The sequence below is a fragment of the Eubalaena glacialis genome, chromosome 3 (assembly GCF_028564815.1).
Source record: "Eubalaena glacialis isolate mEubGla1 chromosome 3, mEubGla1.1.hap2.+ XY, whole genome shotgun sequence".
NCBI classification, from domain to species: domain Eukaryota; kingdom Metazoa; phylum Chordata; class Mammalia; order Artiodactyla; family Balaenidae; genus Eubalaena; species Eubalaena glacialis.
The window spans coordinates 110,962,236-110,984,649 of NC_083718.1; the positions used below are offsets into that span (position 1 = coordinate 110,962,236).

Sequence of the window (22,414 nt, forward strand, 5' to 3'; positions counted from 1 at the left end):
TTCTAATTACCATTATCATAGAACGATGGAATTCGAAAGAAAAGGGGCCTTCAATTCCCAATTCAACTCCTCACTTTACAGATGAAAAAACAAATGCCAGCAAGGTGAAAGCACTTGGCTAAGATGTCTGGTGGTAGAGCCAGAAATGGGATTCAGTTTTCCAGGCTCCCAGATGAAGTCCTTCCTCCACGTTACTCAAAAACATCAGAGTCTGTGCAGAAGGCTGAAGAGGGCTGAGCTCCCACAACTTGCCCAATCAGTGGAGGTGGGTGAACTAATTTTGACCTTTAGCCTGAGAGAAAACATAACAGCTTGGCTGTGGCTCAGAGGCTTACTCAGGAAGTTCTGAGATCCAGACTCAGGCAAGAATGGGTTTCTTCACCCTGGTTGTTCCAGGAACCCACTTCGCAATCTAGCCAGCGCTTAATAAATACTAAAATGATTCGATGAGCTTATTCCTCAGTTCTACCTGAATGCATTTGTCTGTTTTGTTTTTTGTTGGTAAAAAAAGAACCAATACTCTTAATACGTGTCTCGAGGATGAGTAGGCGACAGATGTGTGAGCCGAAAGAGGCACAGCAAGTGCAAAGGCTTGTGGCTGGATGAGCAGGTGCTGGTCATGGTACCCAGCTGGTGGGGCTTGAGTAGATGGAGTCGGGGAAAATCCCTGAAATCCTGAAAGTTGGTTTAAGGAATTTAGACTTGGGAGTAGAGGAGGGCTGTGACACAAATTGAAGCTGTGTTTTTAAATGTGTTGGTCAGTAGCAGGGGTGATGGATGAGCAGGGAGAGCGTGGAGTGGCAGAGACCAATCAGGAGACTACGGCAGTCGGAGAGGGAACCCCTTGGCGATTCATGAACTAAGACTGGAGACCTAGCACAATCACTGCAGCCTCCCTGCCCCTGCTCCAGGACACACCAGCTTCTGCTACACCCTTGGAACTTTTGCCCCTCCTCTCACCATCCAAAGACCAGCTCACCTGAGGAGTCAATCCCATGGCAAGGCTGCGCCCTCTCCAGGGACCTGCAGCCAGACTCCATAGAAGGGCCTTGTTCTTTGGGCCTCTTACCATCATCTCTAGACCTTTCCCAAACTCCGAATGGCACTGGGCAGACACCATGGGGAGTAATGATTCATGAGGACGGAGTGGAGAGCCTGAATCGGTGACCAGTCAGGAACCTGGAACGCAGACACGAGGGGTCAAGGCAAGACTGTGGGTCCGAAATGAGAAAAGCAATTGAAACCACACAGTAACAGTGAGGCACTTTGAGAGACGTTTTCTTTCTCCCAGATTGAATTCTTCACGTTGCCGTTATGTGACATCCACCACAGGCTCCATTCTGCCCTTCCACTACCATACCTTCTCTTTCCTCATTCATGGCAAAAGACCCCAGACCTTACTTCCCCCTTTTCCGTCTCATCCACGTCTCATCCCCTAAGAGCTGCCTACTCTCCAACCTCCCGCTCAGTCCATGGCTCCCCACATTCTGATGTCACAACCACTAGCATCTGTCACCTTTCAGTTCCACAGACTCATTCGTGAGTCACATTGAGTTTTTCTAATCTCTTTGGCTCTCCCTCTGCAATATTTATCAGATCTGGGCCATCTATTTTTTCTTCCTTGTCTTGGGCACACATCTGGCTTAACTAACCACTTTGTAGTTGCTTGGCCTGTTTCTCCATCACTAACCTATCTCTGTCCTCCCATTCACTGGACACTGAGAATCTTCCTCAAATGTTATTTCAATCACATGACCAAGCTTACAGCTACTTCTGCTCCTTCCTAGTTGTTTTGTTCAAATTGAAGCTCTTACAAATACGACGCAAGAGTTGATACTCAGAGATACTGCAAATGTTTTTACAGGTAAACCAAGATTCACAGAGATTAAGATACATCTTCTTGGTTCCCTTAGGCTCTCAGGCACCTCGCTCTTTCCAAATTGCTCTTTTCCAATTTACAATTCAAACAAAATCCTACCCTCTTGTGCTGCATCCATTCATGCCTCCTTTCTGTCCACAGCACAGTAGACTTTAGAAACTGCTGATGCTCTTCTAAAACCTCTCATGATGAGGCTACCTGACAACACAAATCATTCCAGGAAGCTGAATTGTTGGGCATAGTTTGGCTTTTGGTAACTACAACAGGTCAGGACGTGGAGTTTCCTGCAGGCTCAGGCAGCCCACTAGGACCACTGCTCCACGGGGGCCACCTCCTCATTCCTGTGTCCACAGCAAGGCATCTGATTGTCCACAGTGGGTGAAACACTGCTAAGATATGCTCTCTTGTATGCGTGCACACACACACACACACACACACACACACACACAATATCCCTACATATAAACACATACATATAGAGAGGCATCTAAAATGAATAATGTACATATTTTATCTTAATATAGAAAAGACATTAAAATTCTTATACCATGTATAGGAATTTCACTATATTCACTTTTCTTGATAAGTTCACGTCACCCAATGCAGTGGACACGTACATAGCATTTTCTTACTTTATTCTTCCTATTCTCTGAAGTCCTTTCTCCTTCCTTTCCTGTGTCATTCTTTCCAAATTTTCATCTATCCTTGAACTTTATCCTCAGCAGAAATGCAGCCCACCATTGCTATGACTTTTCCTTTCTCCCTACAAGTCACCTTCTTTGAAAGTTCTGCTCAGGTAATTTCTGGAGTGGTATAACCAAAGATTTGGGGAAAATAATAAAACTAGATGTGGCAGTAAAACTTAGCTGGGGGTAGATGAAAAGAGGAAGGGGCTGTTTAGCCAGGGCGGGGAGGACCTAGGAGCACTGTGCCAGAAGCAACAATGGGCTCATTGGGCAGAAGGGGGTACACAGGCCGTAGATGAAGAGCCTAATTTTGTGGGAGCATCCAGGAACATCTGTCAGATGATCAGTTACTCACATGAGCAAAAGTTGCAAATCTGCCATCATCGCTTATTTTGTGTATGTTTAAGGACAATCAAAAGGGAGGGAAAGCAGTATGCAGGCTTTGATGAAGACTGGAAAATAGGAGAATAAAGGGTGACTCATCTTTGAGACAGCCTGAGGTAGGGGAGAGAGCGCCCATTTACACTCGCTTAGAGGACTTCTGAATCCTTGGAATTTTACCTGTGACCTGCCTCCACTGACAGCTGTGACTGCTATTTTAATTTTGAAATTCAGCTGTTCCTTTGCCAGTCCTGACACAACAACATTTTAGGCATGTTCTGAAGCATGACTCATGCTACTCTCCAAAGGCCAAACCACTTCAGTATTCTATTCAATTAGCGCTCTGCTTCCTGATCTACTGGATAGTCTCAGACCAAGATGCAACATTAAGACCACAGGCAATTTGGGAAGGTAGGAATTCCAGCCAAGACATTTGGGAAAAACACTAAAGACCACATGAGAGGCCTAAGGGACAAAGGGAAGGAGATTAAAAACATAATTGCCAAAGTTTTACTCAACCTAAACGAGCCTATTGATTAGATAGCACCATTCCTTCCCTTAACAAGCAGGACTAAAATGTTTGCTGCGCCTTCTGATCTGCTACAAGGCTGGGGCCTCGGGGAGAAAAGGGAGGAAAGAAGGGAGGGAAGGGGGTAAACAAGCTCCACAAGCATCATGAAGAGTGAATATTAACATTAGGATTCAGATGCTAGGAGAGATGATTGGATGTGAGAAAAGTAATTTTTATCACCCATTAATTATTATTCAAGCGTACACTTTGTAGACTCAAACTTTTGCACTAAATAATTGTGATTTTATTTTTTTCACAAAATACAAAGCTTTGCACCACATTATAGTAGTGTTCTAACACAAGAAAATCCCAGTGTTTTCATGGGGGGGGCGGTTTGGAGCGATTTATATATAGGATATTGATTTTATACATTCTTAAAATAATAAAATTGTCATGACAAAGTAATGCCAACCTTGTATAACATGCAGATTATTGCTTAGAACTTGCATATACTTTAAAATGGCACACATACGAAGTATACAAACATTTCCAATTTTTAAGGGAAATACCTGAAGATGTCTACCAATCCCTCCAAAGCACAACCAGAAACAAAACAAGAATACTAAGTTGCTATTTTAATACCTGATAAATCTGAATAACACTGATTTGTAAATTACCAAGTCTTACATTCTGTAAATAAAATTTCTTCAGCCTTATGGAAATACATTAGAAGGTGTGTTCTCAAAGTTAATAAATGTGTTTTGAAAGACTTCTAAAATCTTTGACAATTAAATATTAATGTGATATATTCTGAGAGAAAAATTGTGTATCACTATAGCTGTCACATTTACTTCAGTTTTCAAGTAACTTTTTCAAATTAAATCTATGTCTAAAAGTTATTATTACAAAATCAAATAATTACCCCAAAATCTCATAACTCATCCCAGTTACAAGTTAGTAAGAGTATTATCTATGCAAAAATTCCTTGAGTAAAAAGTAGACATAATCATATTAGAAGCAAACCAAGCAAGAAACAGAAAAATATATAGCATATTTTATTTACAGTTATATTTTTATGCTTCATTAATCAAGAAGCAGCAAATACCTTAATGCACACTTAATTACAGAAAGAATTACATAAAGATATAAAGGAAAAAACATACAGATAATAATTAACGAGTTTTCAGCCAGAGGTATTTATATCTTTGAGATTTAGAAATTTCTTCTTCTTTTTTTTTTTTTTGGTCTTAAATATCAGGCCTGATTTCAAAACTGTCTACTGCTTAGAGGGAATCAGTGTAAACATTTTCAATGCAAACAAACCAATCTTTAGCTTCACTGCCACCCAAAATATCTTCCAAAGAAAGGTATGACCTTATCAAAGCTAACAGAGATAGTTAAGAGGTCTGGGCTAAAAAGGGACAGGGCTCAAATCCTTGGGTGTTGTACTTTGGAAAACTCTCTGAGTAATCCACTGGCTGTAAGCTTGTTTTTAAAAGAAACAGGACCATAGCTAAGTTTGCTTGATTAAAGGGCAGGATTCAGTAATGCTGCCACAGACCAGTACACCCTCCTCATAACACAGGGCCACCTCGGTTCCTCCATCTGCCTGTCATGGGGTCTGAGGAAGAACATTTAGATAACTTACATGCTTGCAATGAATCCCCAGCTGAAACATGTTATAAAGCTCTTATTGCTAAGCCAGTTTAAGAAAGAGACTACGGATGTTTCTCAATAAACCCATAACATTATAAGCTTTGCTTGGTGTTGTAAATAAGTATTATTCAATGTTAAGTGGCTTCCTATAGCCTCTTAATAAATTATGGTTTGTTTGTTCACTACTGAAACTTACTGCAATGTTTTTTGGGGTTTTTTTTCAATGAAAGAACATACTTGTGAACTTTTAAATTTGCCACAATAGACTGGGAAGCTTACAGGTATGGGGAGTTCTCAAAAGTTGACATAGAAAGGTGTTAGTATAAAGGAGGGAGGTGCTGATGAAGTCTTTAGGGTATTAGGAGGAAGAGATGGAAGGCTCAAAGGATTCAGAGAGAAAACTTCTGGATTGAAGGAGGAGCATCATGGCTTTTAAGGGCAAATCAGTCATGTCTCCTCCTCCAACCCCAGGTCCTGCTGGCTTTTCCTTGTTCTCACACATCACACGTGTTTTTCATGTCAGAATTCACTTTCAGTAGGTTTAGTGTGTCTATTGTCAACCAGCTGTGGTTAAGGCTGGGAAGGTGTGTGTGTGCCCCAGGCCTCTCAGCACAGGAGGGGTCTTGCTGCTGTGCTGGTTTGTACCTGTTGAGACATACTGTACCACACTTCTGATAAAATTATACCAGTTTGCTTCTTACGGAATCCAAAACACATAAATACATAGTCTTCTATGGAGTATAATTGATCATGTCAATAATGACATAGACTTTTCAATTTCATCCAACAGATTAAACCACTTAAAGCCAATTCAAATATATATTTACATATTTGGAGTGAAGAGTAATCTAGAAACTGAAATTTTTTCAAACACTTATTTTAATAGTGTCTTTTGGAACATGTTTATTTTCCTTAAAAATGAAGCAGAACAAACATGAATATTACAACACATTTTTCCCCTGTATACCTCCATGAGAAGAATATTTCTAAATACATGATAACAACTGGTGTAACCAACAGTAAAGGGAAGAACCATTCTCCAAATGCCCAATGCACCTCAGAGACAGCATACAATTTAAAAACTGATACTTTTAGCAAAATTTTGATTTGAGTCAAATAGGTTATTAAAATTTAGAAAAGAATTTGATTCAAACACCTATAAACTAGGTAGTTTCTAAAACTAGTCCTTTACAACAGTACTGGGTCATCCACAGTATATCAGTCACTCTTAGGAATGGTGAAGACATTATTATTTCTCTTAACATAGGGCTAATCCATGAAATACCAAAATGAACAGTTGGAATAAAAATTACATTTCAACTTACTATGATGTATCAAGACAATTTAAGCAGGAGTTCATTTCTTTGCATTCAGATATAACTCCATATTGTTTTAAATAAATGCAAATAATATTCATTAAAAAGATTTTAGGCACAATAATGCCGATTCTATAAACTCAAGCTCATAATTTCTAAATTCTCCCAAATAAAATATCTAATGCAGAGTCTATGATCTTGCATGTTATTTAGTTTATTTTCATTCATTTTCAAAATTTTGTAAGAATTTTTATTTTCTAGAGTACTACACGTTCAGAGAACATCTTTATAGTTACAGGTTGTCACTAATCTTTTTCTACAAAAATAGAGTTGCTTAAAAATTTATACCAATTTGCTTTCATTTTCTATAAATATTTTAACAGTTGTTAAATATCAGAATGCCTAATAGAATCATTTAAACTAATCCATGTAGTCAAAATATTTAATACGTAAAATGTCTAGCAAAAGTTTGTCATTTAATAAATGAAAAATTCATCATTTAATAAATGAAATGTTCTGTCTTTAACTACTTGTATCTTACGTAGGTGGATACAATCACAGAACAGCAAAGTATAGCTCCTGTAAAGATCTGACTTCAAGTAGCATGGCAGCTTGCAGTGTCTTTTTCATTCCATGTCTGTTTTATGAGGAAATGCATAGAATCTACTTTTGGATATTGAATCTGGATATTAAATTAACTATCGTGCAGCCAGCATAAAATAAGAATTGCTGACTAAGGGAATAACAAACTTTAGTTCAACACATTGATATTTTAATTACACTTACATAGTGAGGGGCTATACTGCAGAAAGGTGCTGTTGGTGAAAGTAAAAATGAAGTTTTAAGCATGAAATAACTATAAAAATGGAAATTGCTATATGGAAACTAATATATAGCTTTATATTGTCTTCCTTTTGATGGTGGGTTTAAAATCTGTGTTCAGAAGCTACAGAAATATCCAAAGTCAAAAATATTTATTTCAAGTTTTGTTTCTTCCTAAAGGAATGAATTTCCAAAATAGTTTTCTAATATAAATGTTTTCCTTTTAAAAAGCCATTTTTCTTGCAAAAGAGCAAGAAAAGAACAAGATAAAACCACGTGCTTTCCTACCCCTGCTAAACAATCAATACATGTTTAAGTGCCTATGTGTAGAAGGCACTAAATTTAGTAACAAATTATCAATGTAATATTAGCAGATTTAAAAACAAATACCTATATTTTATATTACTTTAATTAAGTCTTTCAAAAATAAGTGTACCTGGTATAAGCCGATCAATTTCAATTTTTCATTTAGTTACTGACTGAGATCTCAATTACCTTCTTCAAATGTTCTACAATGTATCAGGCCCTATCTGCATTGGACAGCCAAGTCAATCAAATCACATCAAATCAAAAGTCCTGAAATATCCAGCTAGCCTCCCTTCATCATCATAACATGGACAATAAGAGTGAGTCACACATTCTCCTTCAAACTGAGAAACTGAATGAATTAGATATTTTGGTTTGGGTTCAACTAAATTCAAGTATTTACCGCTGATTAATTTTTTTCCTTAGGTAAGAATGATCATTAAAGTACTTGAGAAAAATAAATAAAGGCAATAATAGCTAACTATATAATTCTATATTTGGGTTGTAAGGACCAAAGCAAACACAAACATACCCACACACACAAACAGAAAAAATAAGTCACCAGTCATTTATCCCCAGATAAAGCAATAATACTGATAATCAGAATGCTTGGATTAAATTATCTATCGTTTTCCTATCCTTTAGGAAAGACAGAAATTCAAAGCACTCAAAGTGCTGGTTAAGCAAAAGCATGGGTGTAAATTGTGAGTAAAATATGAATACTGATTTTTTTTTGTAGTTTTGGTCTCATCAAGAAGAGGCTTACCTTAGGAGCATGATAAATACATATTGCATAAGATTTTGGTGCTAATGATGTTGGGTTCTGAACTCAGGGGAGGTTTTGCAAATAGAAATAATATATTTTTCATAGAAAAAGTGCAAAGGACGCAGATAAGAGACAGCAGTGTTAAAGCTTTTTTCTTAATGATTCCTCCTATTAGCCCAAATAGTCATCTAGAACATGCATGTTTAGAAGGAAGAATTCATCTCTTAAGGAACTCTATTAGATCAGTCTTAAGCTTTACTACAAAAGAAAAAAGCAATAATTTGATAAAATGTTAAAAATAATAAAGTGATGTCAGAAAAATCTGAAAATGCAAGAAATATTTTCCATAACTTAACTAATTAAAGGTTCCCAAAATAAGCAAAATACTTCATTATTAGTAGATGACAGCATATCTAAATGAAAAAGACATCACTTCTAATAGCCTAAGAAAAAGAACATTTCAACAATTTGGAAATTAAACACTACACAGGTATTGACAGCCATAGTAAGAAATGAGTGCAATACAACAAAATGTGGAGACCTATCTACAGATTTAAAAGCAGTTCCCATTCTTTCAGCAAAATCGGTGACATAAAACCAAGTGCACCAAATTAGCATAGTCATGTTTTCACAGAGAAAAATACCAATGCCGGTTAACAGATTTCTAAAAAGATTCACCACCATATTTATACATTTTTATTTAAACCTTTAAGATTTTATCCATGCTTATAATGCAGAAGAATATCAGAAAATAAATCTTCAGATAAAAACTAAATTTTAGTTTCTCTTTTCTAACGGTTAGAAAAAAAAGGACATTGAAACCGAGAATAACAAGTATAATTAATAAAGAAGCACAAGAACATGCCAAGAATTCAACCTATCAGAAGATATAATGTGGGTAGTAATGAAGTATGCTTATCAATAGCCCACTTTCAGTCAAGTTTTCCATTCTGAAGACTCTTTTTGGCTTTCTCTTGTCTTATGAGAGAGATGACTTTGATGCACCCCTTTGAAATTTTGATCATCCACATGACATTCATTACATCCAAAACAACACAAGTAGAGATCCAGGAACATTGAATTAAAAATCCAAGCCTCAGGTAGGCTTCCGTTCCTAACACAGAGTAAATGTAGCCATAAAAAGGAGGTATTGAGGCAATCCGCACTATGAAGAACACCACAGTCATGAGTATTCCATTGATGACATTAGCCTTGGAAAACTTAGGATACTTCAGAGCCTCAAAGAACCACCTGGGAAAAAAATTAAAGAAACATCACATTTATTCTGCATCTCTGAGGATTAACAATTTCTAGTTTTTCGTTTTTAAAATTCAGAACACCCCCCTAAGATTTATATGGCAAGACAAAGGACCTAGAATGGTCAACATAATACTGAAAAAGAATAAAGTTGATAGATTCACTTTCAAGACCTACTATAAAGCTACAATAATCAAGACAGCACGGCATTGGTAAAAGAACAGACAGACAGACCAATGGAACAGAACAGAGAGCCCATAGACAGACCCACACAAATATACTCAACTTACTTTTGATAATGGTGTAAAGGTAATTCAACGGAGAAAAAACACTCTTTTTAACAAACAGTGCTGGAACAATTAGACATCCATATGCAGAAAAATAAACCTAGGCAGAGACCTCACATCTTACACAAAAATTAACTTGAAATGGAGCACAGATTTAAAAGTAAAATGCAAAACTGTAAAACTTCTAGAAAAAAAACAGGAAAAAATCTGCATGATCTTGGGTTTGATGATAGTATTTTAGATATAATACCAAAAGCATGATCCATAGAAGAAAATATAAGTTGGACTTCGCTAAAATTAAAAACTTGCTCTGTGAAAGGCACTGTCAAAAGAAAATGAAAAGACATCCAAACACTGGGAGAGATTGTTTACTGAATACATATATGATAAAGTACTTATATCCAAAATATATAAAGAACTCTTAAAGCTCAGCAATAAAGAAACAACTTAATTAAAACATGGGCAAAAAATCTTAAACACCTCATCAGAGAAGATAAACAAAAGGAAAAGAAGCATATAAAAAGATATTAAAAATCATTTGTCATTAGAAAAATGTAAATTAAAACAATGACATACTTCTACATATCTATTAGAATGACTACAATCTGAAAATCTGATAATACCAATTGCTGGCAAAGATGTGGAACAATAGGAACACTCATTCATTGTTGGTGGGAATGCAAAATGGTAAAGCCACTTCAAAAGACAGCATTGCAGTTATAATGCTAAACATATTCATAGCACACAATCCAAAATCACACTTCTAGGTATTTTTTCAATTGATTTAAAAATATATGTCCACACAAAAACTTGCATGCAAGTGTTTACACCAGCCATATTCATAATTGCCCAAAACTGGAAGCAACCAAAATGTTATAGGTTGCTTCATAATGTTATTCACAATGTAGTATGTGAATGGATAAGCAAATTGTGGTATGTACATACAATAAAATACTATTCAGCGATAAAAAAGAACAAACTATCAACTCATGTAACACCATGGGTGCATCTTAAATGCATATTGATAAATCAAAGAAGCCAATCTGAAAAATGCTACCTACTGTATGATTCCATTTATATGACATTCTGGAAAAAGCAAAACTATAAAGACAAAAAAACAGATCGGTGGTTGCCAGAGGTTCAGGGAGAGCAGGAGAGGGTAGAATAGGTGAAACACAGGCAATATTTTAGGGTAGTGAAACAATTTTGTATGATACTGTAGTGGGGGGTATATGACATTATGCATTTGTCAAAACCCACAGAACAACATGAAGAGTGTATGCAAATTTAAAAAAAATCAATAGGAGGTTGGGGCATGCCAGGCAGAATATAGCCTGTGACAAAAGAATCTAATTGCATTCCAAATACATGACATAACCTCACTGGAGGGAGTGGGGTAAAAATAGGTGACCTAAGTAACTTTGAAAATGAATTAAGACTGAAAGACTAAAGACAAAAGAAACTGTACATAGGCACTTTGCTCTAGCTGGTAAAATTGTTATCTCATGGGAGAAGAGGTTAACAATTCTGAAACCATTATACATGTATACTGGGATTTAACAAATAACTAAGTTTGTCTGATGGTGAAGTGGAGACCAGACTTCTCATTGTGGGAGTGGAAAGTTACAGATAATTGAGTGCAAAAGACTAGATTGATCCATATGATACTGGATTAGAGTTGAAAACGTCAGTATAAACTCATGCTTAGTTTAATACATATATACAGATGGATATATATAGAAATAATTATAGATATGTGTGTATACACAGGTTAGTACATTTCCAAGTTGTCAGCTGGGAGGGCATAGAAACAATGATGCTCCAGTAGCAATGAGCACACCCAGGGCCCATATTTTGGTTCCTAATACCATTGTTCAATAAAAGAAAACAAGACTCCTTGAGAAATGGCTGATTCTAGCACTGGGACAGAGAATACACAATATAAATCTAGAGTATTTTTTTAGTGTCAGAAAGTAAAGAAGTGCTCCAAAAAAGATGATGAAGTTACGTCAAAGGGACACAGAAGACAACTGAAAGAGCTCCCAATGGCAAAAGTTGTAACAATTTGAACAAAATAAGTAATGTAGTATTGGATTCAAAGTATAAAATAAATATCCATGAAGCCATGGTAATATAAATGAATGAATGAGTGAATGAATAGGGGAGAAAAGGTAAATATCCTGTACAGAATAATTGCAAATAAGTTATGTAGATATTGCACCCTCAAAGAGGTGAAGCATAACTTCCCACTCTTCAAGGGGGGGACTTCGTTACAAAGAGTTCAGTATAGAAGGCAGGTGGGGTGGAAACAGTAACTTTAAAATTGAGAACTCTTACAAACCCTACCTCAGCCAGGTGAACAAGGTAAACAATAACAGTGAAAATCCATGTTTATGCATGTAGTCCTGATATAACATGATGAGAATGGCACTTTACTTCTGTGGTCTTCCTCCAAAAACCCCATAACCTCAGTCTAATCATGAGAAAAACATCAGACAAACCCAAATTGAGAAATATTCTACAAAACACCTGACCAGGACTCCTCAAAACTGACAAGGTCATCAAAAACAACAAAAGTCTGAGAAACTATCACAACCAGGAATCTGAGACATGACAACTAAATCCAGTGTAGTATCCCGGATGGGATCCTGGGGCAGAAAAAGGACATTAGGTAAAAACTAAGGAAATATGAAAATACTATGGCCTTTAGTTAATAATAATGTATCAATATTTGTTCATTAATTATGACAAATGTACCATACAAATGTAAATATTAACAATAGGAGAAGCTGAGTGTGGGGTATATGGGAACCCTTTGAATCATCCTTGAAACTTTTCTAGAAGTCTAAAATTATTCTTAAGTAAAAAGCTTATTTTTAAAAAATTTAGTATTTGCTGTATTCTACTTTTTCCTGCTTAAAAAAAACTATCTTGCCTAATGTTACCTCATTATATTTTAGAGGTTAAGTTGTAAATGTAGTAAAATGTATCCATGTATCTTAATATTCAATTTGACAGAATTAGTCATGACTAAGCTAGAAACTGCTCAACTTCAGAAACTAAAAATTAACTGTTAAAAAAACCTTAAAATATTTTACTGAGATATTAAAATATCAAACAGAAATAATTTGTAGGATAAGAGGGGTATTACAATTTATAAGTATATGTAGGGTGAAAAGAGAAGGGCTAAATTATTCAACGCAGTTAAAAACAAACTATTTAGAGAGCAATGCTCAAATTAATAAGATAATATCACAAATAGGAAAAATGTCACTGAAGCAGTAAAGTCAACATCTTTTGCTCTATCCAGATCTCCTATCCTCCAGACTTCTCTCCTCCAAAGATTTCCCCTCTGATCCTCAGCCATTCCTTTCTTTGACTACATGGTGGCCTTGGGTTTAATCAGAAATGCTATACCTCAAATAACCCATCCCCTTCTAAGCACAACTCCGTAGTACCCCATATTTCTCTTTACCCAATTCCATCTATATCTCTTTTTTGACCTCCACTCCCAAATCCCTCACTACCAGCCTTTGATTCACTTCCTTTCCTACCTACCTGAACTCAGTTACCTTCAGAACACACATCGGCACCCTCAGTTCTCTTGCCCCTTCATCCATCACACTCACCCTGCCTATCCCCAGCTTCTCATCAGGCCAGCTTTCCTTAGGTAGAGTATAGAGGGAAGGTGGGTAATGTATTCTGCAGTCAGAAGGCCCAGGTTCAAACCTGCTTCTGCCACTTAGCTGCTGTGTGGTCTTACCTCTCTGTTATTGACCTCTATGTCTCAGTTTGATCCCTACAAAATGGGGATAATGATAGCACCTCCCTTATACCATGAAGCTGTTCTGACACATAAGAACTCCCCTGCACTAGGAGCTCAATCAATAGCTATTATTACTCACCAATATTGATATTAACATAAATAGCACAAATGTAACTTACCTCTGAATTTCAACTGAATTCTCAAATTTGCTTGGCATTCCTTTCACTTAACTCCACATTCTCCATAGAATTGCTCCCTAACCTCTGTCTCACCAATCAAGTCACTTCCCTTCCTTATTCACTTCTACTTCTCAATCCCATCAGAGGAACTGGCCTCTTCTACTACTAAGGTATTTGAGTCCATCAACCACGAATTCCTCAAACTCTGACCCCAAGGCCTCAAATCTTCTTTTCAAGCACCTTTTTCTCTATATTCAGATGAAGAGGTTTCTCTTGCCCTCTCCAAGGCCAATTGCTTCTGTATCCATGCTCTGTGACTTTAGGCCATCAATTATCCCCTTTCCCTTGCTCCATCCAGTTCCCCATGCACAGATTGATTCTTTCTTCTCTCTTACCAACATGCCCGATTCTTTCTAATCCAAAAAAATCTCTCCTTCTGTTTTTCTTCCGTATTAAACTCTTAAAAAGAGAAGTCAACAGTGTATTCACAGACATTCTGGCTATACTTCACAACCCGGTACAATATGATTGCATTCCCCTACAAAAGAAATTGGTCACCAGTGGCATCCCCATAACCAAGACAGTGGATTCATCTCAGCCTTCATCCCAGGTGACCTTTCTATAGCATATGACACTGCCAACCGTCATACTTCCTTTCTCCTCTCCTGATTTCCATGATACTATTTTCTCTTGATTCCCTACCTACACTTTTTCAGTCTCCGTTTCCTCTGCCTGTCCCTTAAATATTTGTGCTTCCCAGGCACACTTCCTTCCATATGCTCTACCAAGGCCATTTTATACATTCTCATGGGCTTAAAGGGGTTCAGAACAAGCTTCCCAAAATGTGCCACTTTGGCATGCAGAATATTTTGAGCTGAAAGCAACTAAGACCCAGCAGACTCAAGAAAAACTCCTACCTCTCCCTGAATTACCTGAAAGAATTTAGATAGGTGTCCTGGCCCACAAAGAGAGCTATTACCAAGAGATAACTTTTTATCTGAATGATCTATCTGTATGGCAGGACAAACTTCTAATTACCAAACATCTGCTCTTCTTATCGTCCTGTGAATCACCCTCCTCTGCGGGCCCCTATCCCACTCCTTAGCTCAAGACGGCTTATAAGCCTCTATTGCCCAGCTTGTCCTTGGGTCTCATTGTCCTGTGGGACCCCCACATATATGTAATTAAATCTGTCGTTCTTCTGTTAATCTGCCTTATGTCAAACTGATTATTAGACCCACCAAAGAACCTAGATGGGTAGAGGAAAAATTCTTCCTCCTCAAAGGCTCAAACACCCTGACAGAAATCTCTGGTTTCAAGTCCTCTCTTAAGTTCTACTTGTAGTTCTATATTTCTGATTTATTGCTGAGCATCCTCACCTGACAAATCACCAATTCTCAAATATGCCTAAAACCCAACATGCATAAAAACAATACCCTACTCTTTGCCTAACATCCCTTTCCTCCATGACCACCACCACAGAAAACTCCAAATATGAATCAGTGGGATCACCATTGCCTTAGTCATCCAAGTCAGAAACCTGGAGTCACCCTAGACTGTTCCTAGTCTGGAACCAAGCCTGATCCATTTTATCTCCTAAGATTCTTCCTAATCCTTCCCCGACTCATTCCATTCCACCTTCTGCCATTATAATTTTTGGTCCTCGGTGTCTCTTACCTAGATGACTGCAATAACCCAACTGGTCTCCCTTAACTCTACATTTCTAGCCTTTTCTCTTTGATGCCACAAGTCCTACATTATATTTAGCCTAGACTACTTCCTGTTCCCCGGCACTTTATGCATTTTCCAAATTTTTCGTTGTCTGGAAAGGTGATTATCTAAAAATCTAGACTTTAAGAACTTGTGCTTTGGCTTTACTGTACAATCACTGCATTTATCTTCGGCCAATTTTTCCATGTGACTGGTGCCTGATCTTTAAGCCAGTCTCTTTCAAAGGAAAGAACTCACATATTAATTCAAGTTGAAATAATATTTATATAATTGTCCTTATTTTTCTCTCTCATGTCAGAAGGACCACTTATTTTATTGGAATCTACCTCTTCTTACCTAATGAGAACACCCCTTCATTCCAACAAATAAAGGCTAACAGTTTGGGAATATATGTATTGATGCCGAGAGGGAGAGGAGCAGGAGGAAGCAAGAAGACATGCATGTGGGATGGAAGGAGAGAGGGAAAACACTGTCTTTCACCACCATCCACAGTTATTACTTAGATGGGTAAAGAAGAAAAGACACCGAGGACCAAAAATTATAATGACAGCAGGTGGAGTGGAATGAGTCAGGGAAGGATTAGGAAGAATATTAGGAGATAAAATGGATCGGGCTTGCTTCCAGACTAGGAACAGTCTAGGGTGACTCCAGGTTTCTGACTTGGATGACTAAGTCAATGGTGATCCCAATGATTCATACTGGAAGCTTTCTCTGGTGGTGGTCATGGAGGAAAGGGAGGTTAGGCAAAGAGTAGGGTATTGGTTTTAGGCATATTTGATTGTATGTGTGTGTAATCCTCCCCAACCCCATAGAGAAAACTCTGTCTTTGGTCATTTAGCACTTCTTCCTCCTCCTGTTCTTCTAAAGGGACTTGGAGCTTTTGATTAAGTTCCCTGGGAGTTAATTGTGCAGAGTGCGGTACTAAGCACATGCAGTGTAAAAACAAGGCATTAGCAGGTATAATTCACATTTGGAAAGAGGAGAGAGGGCTACTTTCAGGTAGAGAAAGAAAGAAAAAAAGAGGATGGGAGCAAAGGCTCCATCCCCCTATATGATACTGGTTTGGTGACTTTTAGGAGTTGAGAGTCAGAAGTGTGAGCTTTGGGAAAGCTACAGGGTCCAGGAGATACTGTGAGTTCAAGAGGAATGAAGAGACTTTTAAGAAGTGTTGCTGTAACAAACTGGACCTTTGTCGACATCCTTGGGAAAACTCCAATAAGGATTTACATGTTGTACTGTTGCTGGGACTCTACATGGAGACTGGGTCGTGAGCTGACCCCTGGGTTTTATCTTGGTTGCGAATGTAATTCTTTCAGGCATGTGAACACTGTATTTAATAAATAAATATTAACTCTGGAAATTTAGGAGTTCAAAAACTTAATTTTAGAAAAGTTGTCCTCCATCCCAATATTATTCTGGCTCCCCTTCTACTTCTAAACTTTTCCTTTATTGTATCTACTCTTCCTTCTCTTATTTCTCAATTCTAGACATTCAACTTTACCTTTTAAACACCATCTTTTCCCATGGCTTCAGATGTAACCTCTATCTGATCATTTCAAAATCCCTCTCTACCTCTTACTACATTTCCACTCAGATGCTCTGTTTGTCCTCTAACGCAGCATCTCCAAAGCAAACTCATCAGCTTCCCGCCTACTCTTCCTAATCCTCATCTTTTTTCATTCTTCTAAGTCCAATGTAGAAAATATCTTAAACTTGTCTTTTTTTCTCTATCTCTAATTTCTTATTACCAATTTCACTTTTTCTTCCCTCAAAAATCTTTATTCCATCATATCTACTCTATCGTGACAGCCTAATTTGGGCTCCTATTTATTTCCTGGACTAATGAAATTACACCAGTCATTCACACAACTAAGAGCTGTATGCTAACCTTCTAACCCAAGCTTTTGCCTTCCATCTTACAATCTATCCCACAAATACCAAAAACTAGAATTACTCAGTGCTATTTTCAGAATGTCTTTCTCCACTAGAATACATTCTCACTGTCCACTGGTCAAGTTCAATCAGCTTCCCCTGGCACTCAACACCCTCTCTATCCACTATCCTCCTAAAACATACTCTTTGATCCTACAAGTCTATGCAGTTTCTCTTTCACATGGCATGTTTATTCCACTTTTCAAAACCTTATGTTCACGCCTTTCTCCCTTCTCCCTTTCCCATCCACTTCTTAAAAAAATCCTAAAACATTTAAGAATGTGTCCCAATTTCTCTTTGAAGCCTTGCATGACAAACATCAATCAATAATAGGTCTCAAAATGTGATTCATGGGCCCCTGAGACTTTTGGGGGAGTCTACAAGGGAAAACTATTTTCATAATGATACTAAAATATTATCTGCCTTTCTCATTGTGCTGACTTCTATTCTGATGGTATAAAGTACTGATGGATAAGACCATTGGCATCTTAGCACAAATCATAGCAGTGGTACAAAATGGTACTAGTCACCATTGTAATCTATGCCACATATTTGCAGTTAAAAACAAACAAAAAAAGAGGGGTTGAGTGGAGAAGTTTCACTTAAGAATGTCCTGGATGAAGCAGTAAGAATGATTAATTATATTAAATCATGTCTTTTGAGTACATGTCTTTTTAATATTCTGTGATAAAATGGGAAGTATGCACAAAGCACAGTTGTCTGGAAGAAAAACTCTTGGATAGCCTCCGAAGAGTTAAAAACTTTTCTGATGAGGTCAGTAATGGGTTTTTAAAAAAAATTATCTAATAAATGTATCAGCATTTATCATAAGACCTACATAACTCAGAGAACCAATATTTTCCAAATGACCAAGGCATGATGACACAAAATTATGTATGAGTAAAAGATTCAAAGTATAAGACAGACCAATGGATTTGAATATAACAGTGTATCAAAAGTCCACTGATATGGTTTCAGATTCCACATTTAACTAATCTTTAAGAAACTACCTCTTGGTATATTTTGGTGTAGTATTAAAGCAGGATATCAACAATTATTTGAAAAGGCTACTAAAATACTCCTTTACCTACTACACTGTTAACCCTGAGAGTTAGATTTTTTTATATGCTTCAACCAAAATAACATTTCACAACAGACTGAAAACAGAAACAAACTTGAGAATCCAGCTGAATTCTATCATGCTAGGCATTAAAAAAATTTGCAAAAAATGTACAACACTGTTCCCACGAAAAATTTTTCATTTTGGCAATGTAGTTTATTTTTCACAAAAATTACATTAACATGAAATATTATTGTTAATATTAAATGACCTAATAAATATTTTTAAATGTTTCAGTTTTAATTTCCAATCTGGTAAATATCCATAGCTATCAGCCTACAGGAAGTAAGAGTTCATTGAGGTCCTCAATAATTTATGAGATCAACAAGTCTGAGAATGGCTGTTTTAAACCATTAATAACAGCACTTTTCTTCTTGTCCTTTTTCACACAATGTCTTATTTTACTAGCTCATTATTATGTATTATTAAGTCCTATTTTCTCAAACATAGACATGACACCAGACACTCTAGTGAAGCTCCCTGAGGCAGGGACTGGAACATTTAGGTACTGGGAAGGTATTCAATAAATACTGAAGGAACATATTAAGGAGCATAGGTACAAGTTTTTATAAGGTATTTAACCTTAACAGCAATTCAAAAATATGTCCTCATAACAGTTAAGGGCATTTAGGCAAAAAAGAAGTTACCACCATTAAATTACTTTGTACAAAAAGAAACCTGAGGCACGGGTATAACTCAGCAGCTGAAAATTAACTGAAGCCCAGGTGTCTAACCTTTGTACCCCACCACATGCATCCCATGTGTCTTCTTAAATTATACAAAGCTCTAAAATAGAGAGAACATAAAAATATCACAAACTAAAGAAAACAAACTATGGAAAACTCTAACAGTACTAAAGTAGCTGGGCTAAATTTTGTCATAATCTCCTTGCTGTTCCGTTATACCATTTCTTGCTCATATTCCAACCCCACTTCTCAATTTCTTAATTTACAAAAGACTCGAAGCTTTTAAATAAAGGTATAGCATAGCTTTTTACTACAAAGTTAAAGAATATGTTAAAGTCTCTAATATTATGATTTTTCAAAAAGAGCTTCAAACAGAAACAAATTAAAGTTCCTTTAAGTGTCAAGGTTAATTTTTTCCTGCTTCAAAATCTCAAATCTGAATCATCTTCAAGAGACAGACATTGCTAAAGCTTAACTGATCACCTCTTGGGACTCATTCATTCAAAAGCAATTAAATGGCTACTATGTGCCAGACAATGTGTGGATGCTGAACCACGCAAAGTTCAACAAAGTTTGGCTCTTGACCTAATGAAACGCAGAGATAAATAAGAAACAGGAAAAAGAGAAAGAGAACTTTACAATAATTTAATTTATTAATCATAATGGTATAACTGTGTGTCACTATTATGGAAGCACGGGTGAGGGACACCCAGCACGGGTGAGGGACACCCAGCCCAGCCTGGAAGAGATGGGGTTTCGTGATGGAAATGACCCTTGGGCTAAGTCATGAAGGATGAGCAAGGAGCCAGGAGGCCTTTCTAGCACAGGGACAAGTTGGGGTGAGAGGAGATTTTTGAAGAGGAATATAGCAGAAAGAGAGAAGATAGCTTTACTTGGAGAACTTTCTGCATCACATTACAGAGCCCATATTTTATACTGGAAGCAGCAGGTGCCACTGAGAGGATCTAACCAGTGTTTTAGGGAGATCGCCGTGGAAGATAATAATACAGGAGAGGATGAAAGGGGAATAGGACTGGAGGCAGGCAGACTGCCTAGAGCAGGGATCAGCAAACTTCTTCCATAAAGAGCCAGAGAGTAACACAAAGTAAGGGGTTTTGGAAGCTCTACCGTCTCTGTGGCAACTAATCCACTCTGTTATTGTGTGAAAACAGTCGTGGTAAACAAATATGCATGGCTGTGCCCCAATAAAGCTTTATTTGTAGAAACAGGCAGCAGGTTTGGCCTTCAAGCCTTGGTTTGCCGACCCCAGTCTAGAATAGTTCTTTTCTGTCCAAAAGAACTTTCTGCAATAATGAAATGGTCTACAGATGTTCTACCCAATTCGGTAGACACACGGGGCTAGGAAGCACTGGAAATGTTACAAGTTAGAATGAGGAATTAAATTTTAAATTTTATTTAATTTTAATTAAATTAAATGTAAATAGTCACATGTGGCTTGTGGCTACTCTGCTGGAGAGTACAGGGTTAGAGGCTGGTTCAGGAGCCCAGGCAAGAGATGATGAACTAGGGCACTGACAGCAGAGATGGAGAGGAAGTGGCCAAGGCAAGAAATGTTTAGGAGGTGATACGTAGGACCTGGGATGGACCAAACACAGGTGAGGGAGAAACAAAGATGATTCCCACATGTTGAGCAGAGATAACCAAGAGAATGGCCAGGCCACATGCTGAACAGAAGCATAGAAGAGAATACAGAGGGAAATATGTGCATTCTATTTTAGACATGTTGATTCTGATGTGCCACCTGGGAGGAGAAAACACTTGACTATAATACAAAGAAGTAGGTAATATTAAATATGCTCTTTTTATAGAGAAAGCAACTGTAGTACAGGAATGTTACATAACTTAGCCAAGGTCAGAGCAAGTAAGCGGCAAGGTTAAATTGCAGCTTGAGCTTATATGATTCTAAAATTCATGCATAGTCCATTACACCACATTGAGCAAATGGGTAATAGCTGAAACCTTGAAAGCACAACTCACTCAGGGAGAAGCACAGAGAAGATCGGTGGGCCCAGAAGAGAGCCCTGGGGAACACCAGCATTTAAGGAACTGTCTCCGACAAAGAAGACTGAGAGAGGATGGTCAGAGAACTACAAAAACCAGGTGAGTGCAGGGTCACGAAAGCAAGGGGAGTTATGGCATTACAAGAAGGAGGTGGCCAACAGCATCAATTCCACAGAGAGATACAATAAGATAGGCACCGAAGAGAGTTCACTGGATTTTGCATCTGGAAGTCAATGGTACCTCTAATGAAATCGTTCCAGCAAAATGACAGAAGAGGAAACCTAATTTTGATGGGTTAAAGAACAAAAAAGATACTACAAAGTAGATAAAGCAAACATAAACTATGCACTTCCAGTGCTGAGTAAATTTTAGCATATTGAATATACACTACATTTAGCACTTACTGCATATGTACTGAATGACAAGCACTATGCCAGGTGCTTTACACACATATGTAAACATATAACAAAACATATGACTACATAGAATCTTCACAATAAACTGAGGCCTATAGGTATCATTATCCCTGTTTTATAGGTAAGAAAACTGAGGCTCAGGAAGATTAAATAATCTTCCACTCACACACAATGGTAAGTGGGGGAGCTTGAATTTAAATCCAGGTCTTCTGCCTTCAAAGAACACGCTCTTTGCTCTCTATACTTTCACATCATCGGAGTCTTTAAAAATTGCAGAAGAACTCTTATTTTAAAAATTTTAAATGGCCAAGCCTAAGGAACTTAGTATCTTCTTGAAGGAATAAAATGATAACATATGAAACACTGGCAAACAATATAAAACAGTACATAAGTACCTGGGAAAGCAGCAGATCTGTAATCTAATCTCTCCTGTTTGGAGGTGGAAGGACCATCCCTTCCACCTTTGGCAAGAAAAAAGGGTGATGAGGCTAATTGCTTGGTAAGCATACTAATGGTATTTGTAATAGAAGAGTCTTCATCCATGGAATGCTTTTAGGATATACCTAGTCTAGTATTGCTTATGACAAATGAACCTAGAATGTATGGATTTATGGGGTCTGACCCCTGCCCCAGGAAAGTTATAATGAGCTATGTAACTATCTGAGTATTAAATGGAGATGGCTTCATAACCAAGA

General features: G+C 37.4%; 1 protein-coding gene across 3 annotated transcripts in view; it reads right to left on the reverse strand.

The window, feature by feature from the left end:
- Positions 1 to 9,150: 9,150 nt before the first annotated feature.
- TLCD4 (TLC domain containing 4) overlaps positions 9,151 to 22,414 on the reverse strand; it is a 79,158-nt gene continuing 65,894 nt past the window's right edge. For all 3 annotated transcript variants that reach the window (XM_061186294.1, XM_061186292.1, XM_061186295.1), the window contains one exon: positions 9,151 to 9,574. In XM_061186294.1, coding sequence (XP_061042277.1) covers positions 9,256 to 9,574 — 319 coding nt within the window. In that variant the 3' untranslated portion in view covers positions 9,151 to 9,255. The remainder of the gene's footprint in view (positions 9,575 to 22,414) is intronic.